This window comes from Neltuma alba, unplaced genomic scaffold (assembly GCF_004799145.2).
Source record: "Neltuma alba isolate B1F8T4 unplaced genomic scaffold, ASM479914v2 tig00001802_pilon, whole genome shotgun sequence".
Taxonomy (NCBI): Eukaryota; Viridiplantae; Streptophyta; class Magnoliopsida; order Fabales; family Fabaceae; genus Neltuma; species Neltuma alba.
The window spans coordinates 6,688-26,497 of record NW_021632623.1 but is presented as its reverse complement, the minus strand read 5'-3'; the positions used below and the strand labels follow the sequence as shown (position 1 = coordinate 26,497).

The following is a 19,810-nucleotide window of genomic DNA, read 5'->3' as shown; positions in this document are numbered from 1 at the left end:
GAACTAAGCTGAGACTGACCAAAACTTAAAAGACTAAATGTATAAGGTAAGAAATAATTAGAAAGGGGATTATCTCCAAATGTTACTTTGGAAACAAACATTACTAAATAAAATGGATCTCTTAGATTGATGCATTTAATTTTGGCCAAAAAAAAAAGATTCACGCATTTATTATTACTTAAAGAGAAAGTGGCGCAAAAGAAAAACTCTGATTATAGTAGAACACATATTGGATCATTTTCAGTAGCAATTTTTTTTAACGTTTCTATGACATGTTTGGGTTGTCAAGAGATTCAATCTAAAATCTAAAATCATATTTGTAAATAATAAGAATGTTATTGCAAACTTTGGTATATATATTTCATCTGATAAAACTACGCCGTTATCATGAATATTAAAATGACGAAGTGGTATTGTAAAAATAGCTTTTTTCTTTTATGATATAATACAAAGAAAGTTAAGCAAAAACCAAATTATAATTTTAAAAGTAATTTTATGATATACAAAATAAGTATATAAAAAAATTTTGTTTTAATTTATATAAAAATATTTTTTAAAAGTGTTTTTAGAGAAATCCAAACACCCCAGAAAAGTAAAGACAAACATTCATAAAGTAGACCTTGACAAGTAGCTTCCGAGGCATGTAGTTCTTTTCTCCAATAGTCTGATGAGCCATTTCTGTCTAATGATTTCTAATGAAAATGGGATGATTAGTGGCATTAAGTGCAGAATACTGGGACGAAATAAACCAGATGGCACAACGAAGATGAAGTAGAACTGCAATTCACCCTCCTACTGTGCTGCTATACGTGAACCCGAAATTTTCTGAATCCTCTCGCCTGCCAGAACATAACTACGAAAGAAGAGTGGCCCCCACCAAAATTAATTTTTCTATACCTACTTTCAAACAACCAGGAATTTACAAGATTGACACTTGCATTTTGTTGCAAGATATCATTACCAGCAATGCTAGTCTCTGACTTGGAGCTTGTTGCAGAAAAGACTGCCAATGACGGATGAGAGGCTCATTCCAATACCCCCGACGGTGCAGTAACAGATCGCCCACCAAGGTTAAAGTCAGTAAAAACAACTTTTTAAATCAATTAAAAATGACTTTTTAGATTGCATCAAAAACCGATCTAGATAATAGTGGTTTTGAAAAACAGGCATTTTCTAAATTGTTAGACTATCGATCATCTAAAAAATAAAATCAAAAAAAAAAAAAAAGAATTTACGTGATTTTATGATATGTGATAAAACTGTAGAAGAAGCTATAATTTTATGAGATCTTGCAAAATCACAGAAGAAGCTGTGATTTTATGAAATTTTATACAATCAAGATCTTATAAAATCTCGAAAAAAGTTGCAATTTTATGAGAATCCAAATATCATAAAATAGAATAAGTTAACAAGAGAATATGTAACCAAAAAACAAATAACAAGAGAATATAAATATTCAGATCCAAAGAGAGAAAGAAAATTGATGCATAATCTTAAGACAAATCTGGGCATTGTAATATCCTGAAAATTTTAACTTGAAAAATAAATAAAAAATAAAATGGACCAAGTTTCAGTTAGGTAGGGAGAACATAGTTCTCACAAGTTTGAATTGAAACCCGGATAATGGCTAGCCTGATATTTTGAAATATCAGTTGAAAAAAGATTTAATTGGGAAGTTAGGTTAGAAATTTTCAAAAATTTCTAAGAAATCATGTGAAATAGAATTAAAGTTCAAGGAATAGTGTTTGAGGCCCCAGAAGAATTATTGAAATAAAAATAAATTAATATAGAATTTTTTATATTCCCAGGAATTGTTGGTTACATTGAATAATAGTAACCAAAGTTAATTATTTAAAATATTTAGAGGCCTTAATAATTCTGGAAAAAATATGAGAAAATACCTTAGAAGATTATTATAATTTATAAAATTGTTTCTGACTTCAATTGATGAGGATGTTAACTTTAATAATATTTAAAGCAGAATTACTATCGATAAAGTAATGATTTCGCTGAAAATGGAATTTAGAGAATTCTTAAGAGAATTAAATTCTGAGAAAAATTATGAAACTTTTCTACACTAAGAGAAGGCTAATGATGCACTGAGATGAATTTTTTGAGATAGTGAAGTTGAGAGGATACAGAAAAAATTCATCCAGCGCTGCACCAATACTTAGTGCAATGTAAGGATACCCAGGGTAGTGAATTTTTCTGCCAAAATTTTCAGCCCATTTGGCCTAAAAATCACGCCTAATGAGATCCATTTAGAGAAAAAATATTTAAATAGAAAATAAAAATAAAATAAAGTTTCCAGAAGGTCATTAAGAAAAGTTAATCATGGTAATTAAAGAAGTTAACCAAGGTTAAGGTTAAATGATCTTGGCATGACATAAGCAAAGTGACATCATCACCATGACATCACATGGACAAATGGCAAGATCACATTCTTAAAGCCTAAGATTTGTCTATTTATTTCATTTTGTTTTCTATTATTTTTGGAATAAAAATGGAGAGTTAGGATTCATTCATCTACCCCTTCTAATTTTATTGAACTTCAAGGGCTAAGAATTAAGCCAAAGCTCTATCAATACCTCCTCCCACCTCACAATTTTTGGCCAAGAAGAGAGACTAAGGGGAGGCCATTTTGCTCTTGATATTTAAGAGAGAGAACAAGAATTCTAAAGAGACAAAGTCCATACAAACTCAAGGAATACTAAGGTAAGCTTCTAAACCCTTTGTGAACTTATGTGGGCTATTTTTGGTGGTATTTTTATGTTGATTGGATGGTCATTTCCTAAGAGGAAATGCTGCCAAAATTTTCAAAAAATTGGAGGAAATCAGCCAAGGGTTTAAAACATAGATTAAAAACTTAAAAATGGTAGGAATGGATTGGCTATGATTGAATTTTGGAAAGATAATCCAACCCCTAAATTTGAGTATTATTTCAGCCAAGATGAGTAATTGGGGTTAGGAGTGGATTTAATTCAATTTGATGCTTATAATATGTTTAAATAATGAAATAGTGTAGGCAAACACCAACAAAGGAAGTTTGGAAGCATTAAAATTGAAAGTGAAAATTTTGAATTCCAAGGGTATATTATTCAGCCAAATGAAGATTATTAGGGAGGAATTGGACTTTCATGAATCTAAGTTGATATTTGGATTCTAAATGAGAAATTATGTAGGAATTGAATAGCCTAAGGGAATTAAAGAATCAAAGCTAGAAATAACAACCCAAAATCAAAGAAAGGGGATTAAAGGTTATGTGATTAATGTATGGGATGAAATAATAATGTATGATGCCCTGTTGTATCACCAGTAGGTGTTGCATCAAAAGAGAAGAAGAATTTTCTAAAAGGAAGAGCTTGAAGGAAAAGGGAAAGTTTGAAAGAGGTAGTTAGCATTTACTATTTAAATGTTACCTTGCATTGTATTTATTGTTATATGTTATGCTATGTTGTTATATCATGATGGGGATGAGATTATGATTTTATGTGATGTATAACTCCATATATGTAATTCCAAGGGTATATTATTCAACCAAATGAAGATTATTAGGGAGGAATTGGATTTTCATAAATCTAAGTTGATATTTGGATTCTAGATAAGAAATTATGTAGGGATAGCTCAAGGGAATTAAAGAATCAAAGTTAGAAATAATAACCCAAAATCAAAGAAAGGGGATTAAAGGTTATGTGATTAATGTATTGGATGAAATAATAATGTATGATGCCCTATTGTGTTACCAATAGGTGTTACATCAAAAGAAAAGAAGAATTTCCTAAAAGGAAGAGCTTGAAGGAAAAGGAAAAGTTTGAAAGAGGTAGCTAGCATTTACTATTTAAACATCACCTTGCATTGTATTTATTGTCATATGTTATGCTATGTTACTATGTCATGATGGGGATGAGATTATGATTTTATGTGATGTATAACTCTATATACGTAATGCCTTGACTTATGCAATGTTGAGTACCATGAATGAGAAGCATGTTATTTCCTTTCCGTGGCATACGCATTAAGTGAAAGTATGTGATAGTTAGTTCATGTGGCAAGTAATGCTTTGTTTGTGTGACATTGTGAATGTAATACTATGCTACTAAGATTCCTATGGATCTTATCCCTCCCATATGCAACAAACTCCAGGGCCTACAACATCAAAAGGAAAAAGTAAGGAGGTGCTCAATGCATGTAGAAACAATTAATGCAATGAAACTATATGGCTTTGAATCTTTTTTGCAACTATGTGGATAATTGTAAAATTAATCTTTTTAGATGACTATATATGATGTTTTGATGCAAAAACATGTCAAAGTATGATATTATAACCAATTATGTGGTCGAATAAATAGTATGTGAAGTTAGAGCTAATTCTGGGAAGGAAAGATAGTTAGGGGTAAAAGTCAACATATTGGGATCTAACTTTGAGCAACATGAATATGAACAATCGAGTGAGTTAGGCTGTGAAATTTTACAGATAAATAGATCTCATTTTTTTTCTTTAAAATGAGTTGTAATACACCTCAAATGGATATTTGTATAAGAAGTTATATCTATCCAAAGTTAGACAAAAATACTAAAAAATTAGAAAATGACCAAATGAACAGTACTTTTTAAAAATTAGTCTATGCTCGAATTTGATGATAATTCTTCCACCAATTATTTTTCCTCAAAAGATAATCCAAATATTTTCCAATATAATTTGGAATCACTCAATTTTAATTTTTTTTAAAATTAGTTATGATTTTTCAAAATTTGGTCAAAATATAGTTGATGTGAATAGTAACATGAGAACCAAATTTTTCAAAGTCAAATTTTTCAAACTTTTGGCCATCAAATGTGATTCTATTTACCTCTAATTAGATAGTTATTTGGTATTAAATAAAGATGTTACAGGCATCGATGTAGATGAGAACAAATATAGGCCTTTATGAGCATCTTGATAACAATACGATGATAGCTTAAGATAGTGTAGATCTGGATGTAACAAATCTTGACATCATGAGCACGAATGTGGATGTGAGCAGCACAAATTTGGATTCTAGAGGCACGAATCTACACATGACAATCATAGAGAAGATGATGAGTATGAAGAAGGCAACAAGCATAGAGAAGATGATGTGGCACAGAGAATGAAAAGACATTTCCTTAAAGCTACAATTTCATAATAGTTTAAAAAGTTAACTATGATAAAAAAAAGAATTTGACTAGATTATAAAAAGCTACCACCATTATAAAGAGTTAAGTACAAATCAGAGCCCTTCAAACCAACAACAATAACAAGTAGAGCCCAAGACATAATAACCTCCTACAAAACCATTACAAAAAAATCTATCACACAGAGATTTAAGGCATGAGAAAAGTAAGGGCTAAGCTTAGCCCACAAGTCATACCTGCTTAATTCAAACAATCTTGAAATTATAACAACCATCAATAACATTGAAGTTTTTACCAAATGATGACAAACATGAATCCACAAGGTTCATACATAAGAAATCTTATAGTCTCTGGCTATTAAGTAGATATTCTTTGAAATATAGTAATCTAAAAGTATGAAAGAGATAGTTAGATATGCAAATGCAAAACATGAGCCCTAGCATAGCAAATTATACAATCATTACAAACCCAAACCATGAGAATCCTACTAGGTTGTGTTCGTCTAAGCCTTTGGCTGTTTCCTTTCACACCGGACAATATCAGAATGCTCTCCTAAAAACAATGAGATTAACGTGGTAAGATATAAAGTCCCACTAACTAAAGCTTACATTACAACATATACAAACAAAATGATAAGCAAGCAAAGTAATGCCATACATAAAATATCTTAAGTTAAAAACATGCAAACGCATATGCAATAATAAACACAGTAGCTTATGCCCTCCCATCCAAGGCATTTCTCCTTATGACTCCTTGACATGGACCCGAACCATCCATGTGGAGTAACTCGACCAAAGGTCGCCCCCCCATATTAGTTCAACAAGTCCCTTTTGCGCTATAGTTTGACTAGGGCCAAAGAAGTGTCTACTTAAGAGTTCTATCCCAATTCCAAGCTCAGAAAAAACTAGAACTACAGGGGTCTCACAAGAAGCCAAACACTTGATCATAGTGTGGGCATGTCGTATGGGCTTTAAGTACAATTATCTTCCACATACAATTCCAACCTCCATATATGAAACTATGCATAGATACAACACAATAGATTAAGAATACAGTCAACAACATAACAAGAAGTATACTCGAAAACATTTGCCTCTACAATAACACAAGGCACAACCACAAATGCAAACATACAACAATAGCAAATTACTACTTACTTAACCAATATTTGATATACAACAAAATTTATACTTTTCCTTCATAACGCCTTAGCAGTAAGTCAATATAGTTTGAAAGAATTCAAAAAACCTGACAATCTATTGTAAGCATAAAAAGAAAATTAACCCTAGTTATCTCTACTCCAAACTTAGCACTTAACTTGAACACAAAGCATTGCTCCACAAGTTAGGACACACACTAATCTACATTACCATATAGATTATAGTCAAACACAAGCAATAAGTAAAATACAAGACTTGAAAACCTCAAGTCTCATATCCCACAACAACTCTCACAATTCAACTTTCCCAACTTATAACCAAAAGTCTCAATCCAAGATTGTAGCAATCAATTTCTCCATCCAATTAACTCATTAGACTCCTTGATTAACCTCAGCAACAATCATTCAACCAATCTTTAAGTCACATAATTAGAATTTTCATCCTCCAACATACCCAATATTGAAAAACCATCAATGTCAACAATCTAAATCGAATAATACTCTTGTCTATCTTTAATAAACAAAACCCAATAAACAAAATATCATTTTAACCGCCATATTATAAAAACTCAACAAATCTCACTTCTAATATCAAACCCTGACCTCCAAATTCCATATAAATCAAAATCCAATAAAACTAAACCAATTAAACATCTTACCTAACCCAAATAACTCTAAAAAACATAAAAGATTCAGTCAAAAATTCCAAAATTTTGAAAAACTCAAGAGCCCTAAAAATCTCAACTCTTAGATCTGAGAAAAGCTAAGAGAAAAATATATACAACAAGTTAGAATCACTTATTTGAAAGTTTGGAAGCTCAGAAACACTTTCCAATACCAAAAATCATAAGATCTAGTAGAGCTCTCCATTTTTTCTCCTTTCTCCATTTGTTTTTTGCATTTCTAATGTTGGTTTCTATCGGTGTTTTCATGAGTTTACCCCAAAGAACCTCCCTTATCATCGTGTCGAGGAACACAGAGGCGCCAATTATTTGAATTTCAGGCTTGTTTGTCGTAACGAACTTCAGAGAAGCAATCAAGTCTCCCCTTTGTGATATTTGTTGTGAACGTCACTGCAACGAAAAATATAAAGAGCATCTTTCTTCCCTCTTTTATATAGTTCGCCACAGTAAAAAACACAGAAAGCCACAAAACTGCCTCAAAGCAAACTCTAACTTACCCCTTTTTTCTTATCCCCCTCAAGCAACCATTAATACCTCAAGGTCATATTACAATCAAGCTTAATTACTCTTAAATCCTTGATTAAAAACAAGAATATTACAGAGGAGACGGGCACCAAAAATATGACATGGTATAAAGTAGACAAGCATAAAGAAAAGGGCTACCGTTGAGGTAATCGATGAATAAAGCATAAAGGAAATTGCAAGGAAACTCAGAGATTACAAATGAATGAATTTGGTTTAGAAGGGACAGTTGCCAAGTGAATTTCATTAAATCTTTAGCTTTTGAATCACCTCCTTGTAAACACTTGTAAATATTATTTTCTAAAAAAATTAATGCTTTTTATATCAAGTATAAAATAAATGGTTTATAATATTCTAGATTAGTTATATGTGAAATCAATCTAAAAGCTTCTAAATATTAGTTTTAAAAGATTTTTTTTAATAATTTTCAGGCTGGTTGCGAAAGCACCCTAATTTAGAAAATATATTTTGGATCGATTGTATGTAGAACTTGTTTATAAGTCTACCCATATTTATAACATTATTTATAGTATGGAAAGTGCAGTTTAAAAAGTCTTGTTTTTTTCCTACTCGTGAAAGCATGTTTTTGCTGGCAATAAAAAAATAAAGCAACTTCTGAAAAATCACGTTTCAATATCTAGGAGTGTTTGGATTAGCTTTCCAAAAATAATTTTATAATATACAAGGTAAGTATGTAAAAAGATTTATTTTGATTTACATGAAAGTGATTTTTTTAGGTGGTTGCAGCCTATAAGGGCTTTTTCAAAATATTTTTGAGAGTATATTAAAAAGACAAGACATAAATCAAATTTCTTATATATTAAATTTTTTAATTACATGTAACCATATGCAATTTTTTAAAAATATTATTATTAAATTATAAAATTATATAAAAAATATAAAACGATAAGGCCACCATTAATGGCAACAAATACAACTGTGTTGTTTTTTAACCTAAATAGCAACAATTGTTAAAAACTAGAATGAGTTACTCCCTCCGATTTTATTTAGAAGCTTCAAATTTAAAGAGAAATATGATTCATTTTATGAGTTTTAATTTGGAGTTTATTTAAATATTTAATACATTTTTTCTAATTTCGCTCATAGTTATTTATTCTCCATCATTTGCCATACTCTCTTATCACATTTTCCCATATATTTTTTCATCTTTTTTCTCATTTATTATGAGGGTATAGTTAGAAACAAAACTATATTTCTAAACTATTTGTTGCTTTTAACAAATTTTAATTTATTGTTTGTTATCCATAAATTAGTCATTATAACAAGAACATGAGTGTTATGAAATTAACCAACAATGAAAGTAGATTGGAGAAGAGAAGTAGACAAGAAAAATGAGAGAATGATATTTTATCCCTTCACTTGCTTCACTTACATCACAATACAATGATATGCCCTATTTATAGACATAGTCTTACATATAAGTTACACTATTACTTAAATGATAGATAGTGGACAATAAACCACATGAATGTGAAGTGGGGTTGAGTTACAAGATTAAAGGCATAGTGGAAAGTAATGGAGTAGTGGAAGTAGTGGGAGTTGATGAAGTTGAAGAGGAAGAGGAGATAGACATCCATATTTGATCATATTCATAACACTCCCCTTGGATGTCCATTATATGAGGATGTGTCTCATTAAAAAACTTCAACTAAGAAAAACCCCATGGAACAAAAACCTAGTAGAAAAAAAGAGTATACATTCATTGATACACTATTTAGTGCTGCCTCATTAAAAACCTTGCTAGGAAAACCTAGTGAGACAAACCATAGATAAGGAAAAAAGAGTACGTGTATTTAACTCCCCTTCTTGATAACATCAATTGATATCCCTGATTCTGTGACATCCGATATCATGAACAACATTCTCAAATATTGTAATAAGAAGTGACTTGGTGAACAAATCTGCTAGATTTTTATTTGAAGAGATTTACTAGATATAAATTTCACCATCTTTTGAATATTATAAGACAAATACTCCATTTGGAATTACTAATGTGTGAATCAGAAAAGAATCTAGAATTCTATTCTAATGTCTTCGGTGAAGAACTACATCTTACCAGTAAGTTAACAACAAATGATATATCCGGTCATGCGTGATTGATAAGATATGATATGGTACTTCAAGACCTATGATTTGATACTTTTGGATCAAGGGGGTGTTTGGATGAAACCAAACTATAGTTTGGAGAATAACTTCTAGAGAAGAGATTGGGAAAATTCCAAAAAAGTGGCTGTTGAATTTCAAAATGACAAATCAGGAATTACTACAAAAATATGTTGTTATTTGCTTTGTAAGTGTAGTCATTTTCTGTATAAGTGTAGTAACCAATACTGATTTGTCATTTTGAAATTCAACATCACTTTTTTGGGATTTTCCCGAATAGATTCTTGGGAGAATAGATTTTGTGAAGAATAGATTCTGTGAAAAAAATGGTTCTGAAGTGAGAGTATTTGGATAGCTGTTATTAAAAATACTTTTTACATGTGCTAATTACTAAAAAAAGACATAAATTAATATGATAATTACACAAAAGATGGATTTTATAATATATTTTAATTTGAAGGAATAAAATTGTTAATAATATATTTTTTACCAACATAATTAATAACATATAAAATAATATAACTAATAAATAATTAATATGTGTATATATACTTTTATAAAATATAAGATTAAATATGTTTATAAAAAAATAATTTAGGGGTGTTAAAGTTATGTTATGGTTGAGATCTACTCTGACAGGCACAATCATACTCTCTAATTTGAGCTAGAAGCATAATGGATTTACTTTTTTTGAAATCATGGTTTTGAGTCCAAAATTATGATTTTGGCACAAAACCGTGGTTTATTAATTTTGCCCCCTGTTTGGCAACTTTTTTACTCAAACCATGATTTGGGTCCCCAAACATGGTTTGGGATGTTATCCAAACAGGCCCGAGTAGTTCTTCATTACTTTCTTGAAATATATAAGGTTCTTTATTCACCTCCACAAATCTCACAATGATCAAAGTATATAAAGGATGTGATTTATCCATATAAAAACATTTTATGACATTTCTTGTATCAATTATTTGATATACAAAAATTTTTATATCTCAAGTATTCAATTTGCAATCTGAGACAAAACATTTTCTTTCTAAGTCCTTCATTTCAAATTCTTTCTTGTAAACAATTTACAGCTTTTATGAAATTTTCAGGAGTTTTGATAATATTTATGTCATTAATAAAAAAAAATTATACAAACTCATTTTAAAAAGCTTTTCATAGAAATACATGGGCGAATTAGATTATTTTTATATCATTTATTCAATCGATATTTACTTAGTCAGTTATACTACATACATCCTGATTGCTTCTGACAACTTATTTAATTTAATTAAGTATTATTCTCAAGGACTTGAATTTCATAATATTTTGATCAAGAACTATAAAATAGATGATACATATTGAAATTATTTTAATCTTCATAATATTTTATATACCGCAAGATTTTCTTATATGTGCTCCTGGCATATTTTGGATCCTTTAAGGATAATCATGTAAATTTTACTATTTACTTATGCTCATCCACAGGTCATTGTAATGTTTAACAGGCATATTTCATAACTGACAAATTATTATATCCACCACAAAGTAATATGTCTTAGTATAATCATTTGTGAAAATCTATATTTTCACATAAACGTCTATATATTCTATAGAAATTTTATATTTCATGTATTAGGACTACAGGCCTTTTCACATATCAAAGTAATATTTTCATCATGTCTTTTCCTTTTTACTTTTCTTCTTGGCCAAATTTATATCTACTTTGTATGATAGATCTATGTGTAAGATCCTCCTTTTATCACATGATATTCTTATCAAAATCGTTATCGATAACCTTTATCTTTTCAGTTCCATTTTTCTCTTGTGACATAACTTACTAAGATCTCTTTCTTTCTCTTTAGGTACCTGAACTTCTTCTGGAGTTTTACAATTAGTTATGTCTTGACACTCTTCTAGAGTACATGCCTCCTCAATACAACTTTTAAGTTGTATGCTCCTCTTTATTCAAGATATTTATATTGAAACTGATTAACCTCTCATGCTTCCGGCATGTCTCATTTTTATTTATAATGATTGGAGCATTTTCAGCAGGAATAAGAGATTTAAAAATTTTCATTCAGGTCAGTAAAATATTTTGTAGTATTTCATGAATGCAATTTTGATGAACTTCTGGTCCATACTAATATATTTGAGGATCTAATTTAATAGTAATAATGCATTCCATACATTCTCTTTTCCAACTACTTAATTTCTTCCCCTCATGTTGAAAAAATCTGTCAAATAACAATGAACTAATTATGCAATATAAGCCTCCTAAATCCATTGACTTCCTTTAGGAACATTGTTTTGTTCCATTTTGAGGCAGACAAGAAGAAGGAGGTTCTTACCCAACAATATCCCAATTTCTTTTAATATCCATCTATGTGCACTATGGTGGATTGGTAGGAATAAATATTGTACATTTCAATTTTTTTAGATGAAAAAGATCTGGCTCCTGACCAAAAGCCAATTTTATTGGGAGAATTTTGTTGTCTTGATGTCTATAAGAGCTGCCATATATTAAATCAAATATGCCAACACTAAAATGGAAAAATTTGTTCTCATAAATATTGATCAAGCTATTCACGGATGCATTAACAAATGTTTTGTTGGATCAATTTGTTAAGCAGGCTTTTTAACATTAAAAGCCTAATATATAAATTCATTAGCATCTTTAAAATCAAGTTTTGAGAATCACATAGTCCGAAAAAATTTATCTAAATAATCTTGCAAACTTCAGGTTGCAAATTAATGTCAATCACACATCTTACCATTTTATATAGATGCATCTATTAAATATTGAATACTTATATGACTTATGTGCTTCTAAATGGGCCTATATATATTTCCAGAAATGTAGTGATTCATTTGAAAACAACATATAACTAGTGATATTTTATAATCAATTTTCTTTGAGAACAAGCACCGCATACAAATTCTTAAAAATGTTGGCTATTCGGAAGAATCTTCTGGTTTTTCAATTGATATCAATACATAATCTTCAATAATTTGTTGCATCATATAGTTTAAGATGATCAAACAAGTCATGCCAATAATAAATCTAATTATATCAGTAAACGTCTAGTTTACTGTACCATGTTTCATTACCAACAATAAATTTTTTAATATAATATATGATTGATGATATTCATTTATGAAATTGATATGAAAAATATATCCAATATCAACTCATACTTATATTCCAACAATCTCCCCCTCAAGATTGAGTCATTCAAATATGATTTTTTTATTCATATATTTCATAAATAGTTACTGGCATATAATAAGTTAAAGCCAATAACCTATTTTTTGTTTGGAAGCCCAAGTACTTCCTAGTTCATATATAGTTACGGACTTTAATCTAATTGTACTATAATATTTACACTCTTTGGAGAATCAAAGCTGTGATGTAGATCTATGGGTTATATTTTTCACTATCAATATTTTGTCTACTGAGAAAGAAAAATCAATATTAGTTCTTTTGGAACTATATTAATATTATTAAATCTAGTTCTTTAGGAACTATATAATTTAGAAGGAATATGAAAGACAACTCTATTTTAATATATATTAACATAATCACAAATAATTATGAGTATCACAGATTTAACTTGCAATACACATAGAGAACACACAAAAATGATGAAACGCATTTAAAATGAACTTTTAAAAATAAAGTACAAATAAAACTGAACATTCAAAATTTCTCAATATTGATCAAGGTACTATAGACATTAAAAATATCTGAAACTAATATTGAATCAGATCATATAAATAAGATATAAATAAACAAAATGTAACTAGTAACTTTTGGGTCTATTTGATCTATTTAGTTTTATATCACACGCTTACCAATATCACAATATCAAATTCTTATAACAATTTGTTTATCACAAATCACAATAAATTTAAAGACTGATAAAAATTAAACATTATACATGCAGCCTTCTAGGCATATACTTGTATGTTTTCTATTTTTATATGTACTCTAGGCATCTATCTTTCTTCACAACTTATTGCCTTCAGGTATTAGAATTACCTTCGATATTTTTATAATATCATATGGTTTTTTTGATTCCATAACCTTTTTTTTTTAACATTTTTTTTTCAATGAATTGATACATATTTGTCTATATGACTTCTGGTTATATTATAACATTTGTTCATAATTTTATATTGATCATAGGACTATTACTAATTCTTCTGCTATGATTCAATAGTCAAGCCCCAAGATTATTATCTTTTTAGTTATCAGTTCCACTGACATAATGTGATCATATTCTTCAACACTCTTATGGATATATTCCTTGCTTTCAATAGCACACCATCAATTTTCTCAAATATTAGTCTTTCGGACTATAACAAAATTTTCAGAACTATGAAGTTCTTTTGTATGGTTTAATTTTTTAAACCATCAATCTTCAGAACTTTGATATAGATTATCAAATTGTGACAATTTTGCCATGCCATTTGTTACAACCATAAGATGGTCTTTTGTCAAAGAATCATTAAAATGTGATATGGCTTCTGGCCATCTAATCACAAAATCAAGAGTACAATGACTATTAGCCATTCATTTATATATTTAACATTTTACTTTCTAAGACAACAATTAACTAATATCGGAGATAATAATCATATATAGTAATGTTATAGATAAAAATAAACCTCATAGCAAATTAAGTATAAGGATAGTAGAATCATGAAAATATAATAAAAGTAACAAATAAAAATAAAAATTTTCATATCTCAATACGATAAATAAAATATTCAACTACCAATGAATCAATAAGGTTAATATGAAAAACAACCATTTCCTCTAAATAAATTGGAGAAATTTACCAAACTGTTCGGATCAAACTATCTTTATTCAACAAACAAAACATCAATATGTATCAACTAGAAGCCATGAACTCTGATGGTAGAGTATCATGTTGATAATATGTTATGAAATTAACCAACAATGAAAGTAGATTGGAGAAGAAAAGTAGACAAAAAATGAGAGAATGATATTGTATTCCTTCACCTGCTTCACTTATATCACAATATAATGGTATGCCCTATTTATAGGCATAGTCTTACATATAAGTTACACTATTACTTAAACGATAGATACTGGACAATAAACCACATGAATGTGAAGTGCGGGTGAGTTACAAAATTAAAGGCATAGTGAAAAAATAATAGAGTAGTAGAAGATTAATGTCTAGTGAAAGTAATAGGAGTTGATGAAGTTGAAAAGTAAGAAGAGATGGATATCCATATTTGATCATATTCATAACAATTAGAGAATGTTAAACTGCATTATTTTAGTGATACATTAATTAATTAATATTATTATTCATTTATTTTATAAAAATTTGTATATTATGACGCGCATTTTTTGGCCAACATATTATTACACACATGAAACATGGACAGAATCATTTCCTTCGAAGTTGACATTTGATAAATGAGAAGAGAAATAAGGCGACATACTTGTCCTTTTAAGTCCTGCCTCTGCCTAATTCCATTCTTATTTCTTTTTCTGCGTCGTTTTCCTCCTTGCGTGATTTCCTGAACATATATTTTACTTCATCAAGAAGAAAAATCAGTACTCTTCTTTTGTTCTATCGCACTCTCCTTAAATTATTCTCTTTCCTGTTTCCTGTTTCCCTGCACTCTCGAATCTTCATCATTTCGTCTGGATGGGTGATCTTCAACAATCCGGTTCAGCTCCATCTTCAGGTTATATTTATTATAATTCCCTCGATCTGTTTCGGTTTCAGAGTTTATTCTGAGCACATGCATGATTTTCTTTTCTTCTCATGATGGGATCTTCGTAAATTGAATTTAATAGATTTGAGTTTATAAAATTAAAAAAAAAAATTCTGGCTTTCAAGCAATTCCTGGTAAAATTCTGCGATCTGTGATTCCTCTGTAGCGAAATTGAACTAGAATTGCTTTGCATCTCTTTTACGGCAGCAGAAGAAAGGTTATGTGCATATGGTTAGCCAGTTGAGGTAGGGTTTCCAGTAATGAAACTATGGCTATTGTTTTTTTTTTTTTTTGGTGACAATGGTTTATGCACTGGCTCTTATTCTGATCCCTCTGGATAAATACTGTCTGAATTTTTGTTTTTATCTTCTAAAAAATGTCACGAAAAAAGTTTCTGATTCAAAATAGTATTTGAAGTGTCAATATTCTCTATATATCTGGTTGATTGTGTTCATTGCTATGGATTATTCGGTGCGGAGGTTTAGAAAAATACTGGACTAGATTTTAGCTCTGTTTACTGACCCAGAAACGCTGAAGATTGATTCTGATTCAGCTACTGATATGCTGGGTTTTCCACACATTCATCTGTGTAATTTCATATTCCAAATTCTTGCATCAATCTTCTGAATGATTATTGAGGCCAATATTATTTGATCTTTGTTTTTCGGAATCTAGGGGGGAAATCTGCTGAAGTTGAAGTATACTACTGAATGTCCTCGACTGGCATGTGTAGCTTGCCCTTTTGATTGTCATTGAGATAGGCACTACCTGTGATGCCAAACGATGTGCCTTCATGATGAAAGCTCTGTCTTTGAGATCCATAAGGTTATGTCTCTGCTATTGCTTCATGCCCTACAAGAGTGGGTCAAAATTCCTTAGCTCATTTCTTATCATTTCTCTGATGCATAGTTGGCACACAAGTTTTTTAGAGTGCCATTCACATCAATACATGATCTATGTGAAGGTGGCGTAATAAATTTTTCCATATATACATATAGTTATAGTTATACTCTTCCCATTTGTAAATGATACTCTTTTATGTGAATGAAGTGGTAATGTATTATTTCATCTCACTGTGAGATTTGACATGGAGAATAAACCAAATATATTGATGCAAAGATATGAATTAGGAAGGTTGTTAGGCCAAGGTACCTTTGGAAAGGTATACTATGCCCGCAGTACAATAACTAACCAGAGCGTGGCTATTAAAATGATAAACAAGGACAAAGTTATGAAATCTGGACAAGCTGAACAGATCAAGCGGGAAATATCTGTAATGAGACGTGTGAAACATCCCAATGTTATACAGATTTATGAGGTTATGGCCACCAAAAGTAAGATTTACTTTGTTATTGAATATGCTAAAGGCGGTGAGCTCTTTGACAAGGTGGCCAAAGGAAAGCTCAAAGAAGATATTGCTCATAAATATTTTCAGCAGCTAGTGAATGCCATAGACTTTTGTCATAGTAGAGGCGTTTACCACCGTGACATAAAGCCAGAGAACCTTTTGTTGGATGAAAATGGGAACCTAAAGGTTTCTGATTTCGGATTGAGTGCTCTAGCTGAATCCAAGAGACAGGATGGCTTACTACATACACCTTGCGGCACGCCTGCCTATGTTGCTCCTGAACTCATCAAAAGGAAAGGTTATGATGGTGCTAAATCTGATACTTGGTCTTGTGGAGTTGTTTTGTTTGTCTTACTGGCAGGTTATCATCCTTTTCATGATTCAAATTTGATAATGATGTATAGGAAGATTTCCAAGGCGGACTTTAAATTCCCTACTTGGTTCTCCCCAGAAGTACGTAGACTGCTGATGAAGGTTTTGGATCCAAATCCTGATACTAGAATTCCCCTAGCTGAGATTAAGGAATCTTCTTGGTTTATTAAAGGGCCATGTCCTAGAGGTGGGAAATCTGAATTGGGGAACAAGAATGTCTCCACATCAGGTACAAAGCCCTGTGATCAAACCGACGAAAGTGATAGTATAGCAGCAGAAGCAACACAAGAGTCAGTTGTTCCCACAAGTATAAATGCTTTTGACATCATCTCCCGTTCTAAAGGTTTTGATCTATCTGGGTTCTTTGAAGATAGTTTCAAGAAGAGAGAAGCCAGATTTTCTTCAAGGCAACCAGCCTCAGTCATAATCTCCAAGCTGGAAGAAATCACCAAGCGTCTGAGGATGAAGATAAAGAAAAGAGCTGCAGGTTTGCTGAAATTAGAGGGCCTCAAGGAAGGTAGAAAAGGGACTCTAGGCATTGAGGTGGAGATCTTCGAGGCTGCTCCATTTTTCCATTTGGTTGAGATGAAAAAATCAAATGGAGACACTTTGGAATTTCAGAGCATATTGAAAGAGGGAATTAGGCCTGCTCTTAAGGATGTCGTTTGGGTTTGGCAAGGGGATCAGCAGCAACAATCACAGCCATCAGAGGACCAGATACAGATGCATGACCAGCCAGTAACACCATCCACATCTGTAACACATTCTTAATTTGAAGCCCAGTGTCTCTTCAAGTGTTTCACCTTTCACGGTATGCCCATTTTGCAGTCATGTTACTTTTGCACATCTGATGTAGCTATGATCTTATTGCGAAATAAATTTTAGTTGTCTCGTATTCATGATTCAATTTGTTTCCAATGACTTGAAGAAAATAATATCATCCTCCAAGCTTCGGATTTCCTATAGTAAAAAGCTTAGATCTAGTCCTTAGATATATGCTATCAGGTTTTTCTATAAAATAATGACATAATAACGAAATTTTTTATCAAGTAGGCAAGAATATGATATTCAGCCATTAGAATAAAGAAATGTCTATATTTTACATCTTATTGAAAAGTTTGATAGTAAACCATAACATTCTATACGCAAGCCCTGTGGGTGATTGTGAATAGTTTTTCAAGTAGTAATATGTGAATAGCCAGGTCGGAGGTTATCACGACATGTATAGGTGGCTAAATATTTTTTATTTTTGTGCCAAAGATAGGTGGCTAAATTTCTGCTAGTACTTTATGACAGAAGAAACTGTAATCGTCCGCAGCATTACGAACTGCACTATATCAAGTGTAGTTTGATGAAAAATTTTTTTCTCCCTTGACTTTCATTACGACAACAACAAGAAGTTTTATCCCACTAGATGGAGTCGGCTAGATGAATCGCACAACATCAAAATACTCTATCAACAATCAAGTTCTTAGGTATGTTGTGGATCAGGAGGTCCCGTTCATTTACTACCATACTACATAGCTGATCTTATAACATAGAATACAAGTTGGTTGGTTAAAGTGGAGGAAGGTTATCGCCTTATCAGTGTTATTTGCAATAAGAAGGTACCTGAGAAGTTTACAGGAAAATATTATCGGACTGCTATAAAACCAGTTATGTTGTGACTTTTCACAGCATTGACTCTTTTACTGATTTTTGTTGGAATTGACATTGAAATTGAAATTGAAGTTGTCGGGTATTTTATTTGATAATTTGTCATTAATATTTGGATCAAATGAAAATTCAGGTAATCGCATTAAAGGACATGCTAGTTAGAGTTGGATCATCTCTGAAGACAATGTTTAGTATGATGAATGATGCTGACACTTTCCAAATTTCAGATATAGAAGGGACTGCCAAAACATTAATTGAATTTGATTTTAAAAAGAAAAAGAAAAAGCAACGATTAGAAATTGCTCCAGCGTTGAGACTATTATTTGAGAAGATGGTTTGAGATTATATGCCTGCTTAACATGATCTAGAAGAACTGTAATGATGTGCTTCATCAAGGAAAACAAACAACCCCTTCTTCATTGATACATGAAATTTGTCAAGCGTGTTCAATCTCCAGGATAGCATACTTGGGTATGCTCAATGGCATGTTCTCTCATAACTCATAAGAAACTCCCTCAAGTTCCGGAACCACCTAAATTTCATCATCATGGCTGGGACATTATCATATTTAAATTTAAAAGGTGCAGACATCACTTCTGTCATGGTGGTTATCAGAGTAAATGCTTACGAGAATTTATTTAGAGAAACGCAAGGCTAGCAAGATTGGATTTCATTTCCAAATGTCTTAAGAGCCTCTCTTTTCTAGATTACTTCAACGGACTCTCTCGATAGATCATAAAAACCCCCCTTTATTCGCTGTGTGGGGAAGCAATTCATAAAAGTACCATAGCCTATTTCAAGATCTTCAACCATCACTTGACGAGAAATTCTATCTCTCGTATTTCAATTTTCATCCTTCAATGTTAATAGTATTTTTAAAGACTCTTTTCTTAGATTTAATTCTTGTAATGTAGGTTGTTTTACTTATTGTAAGTTGTCAGTTCGAATATATTTCACACAAATAAAAAAAATTTAAATTTTTTTAATTCTAATTTAAAATTCAACAACATTTTAATTTTAATTTTATTTAATTTACATTATATCTCATGT

At 30.9% G+C, this 19,810-nt stretch overlaps 1 protein-coding gene across 3 annotated transcripts; it reads left to right on the top strand.

Annotated features, from left to right (window-relative positions):
- The first annotated feature begins 15,519 nt into the window (after positions 1–15,519).
- On the top strand, positions 15,520–18,755 carry LOC114711954 (CBL-interacting serine/threonine-protein kinase 10-like). 3 transcript variants are annotated; one of them, XM_028896395.1, is made up of 2 exons: positions 15,520–17,915; positions 18,505–18,755. In XM_028896395.1, the coding sequence occupies exon 1, from the start codon at positions 16,472–16,474 to the stop codon at positions 17,873–17,875; it is 1,404 nt and encodes a 467-aa protein (XP_028752228.1). In that variant the 5' UTR covers positions 15,520–16,471; the 3' UTR covers positions 17,876–17,915; positions 18,505–18,755. The 3 variants fall into 3 exon arrangements, with proteins under 3 accessions (XP_028752228.1, XP_028752244.1, XP_028752235.1); XM_028896411.1 differs by lacking the exon at positions 18,505–18,755 and adding an exon at positions 18,401–18,419; XM_028896402.1 differs by lacking the exon at positions 18,505–18,755 and adding an exon at positions 18,369–18,387.
- Positions 18,756–19,810: the final 1,055 nt, after the last annotated feature.

Bases quoted from the DNA above. Each gene is read 5' to 3' on its own strand.
- LOC114711954 (XM_028896395.1), top strand. From the start codon at position 16,472: ATGGAGAATAAACCAAATATATTGATGCAAAGATATGAATTAGGAAGG.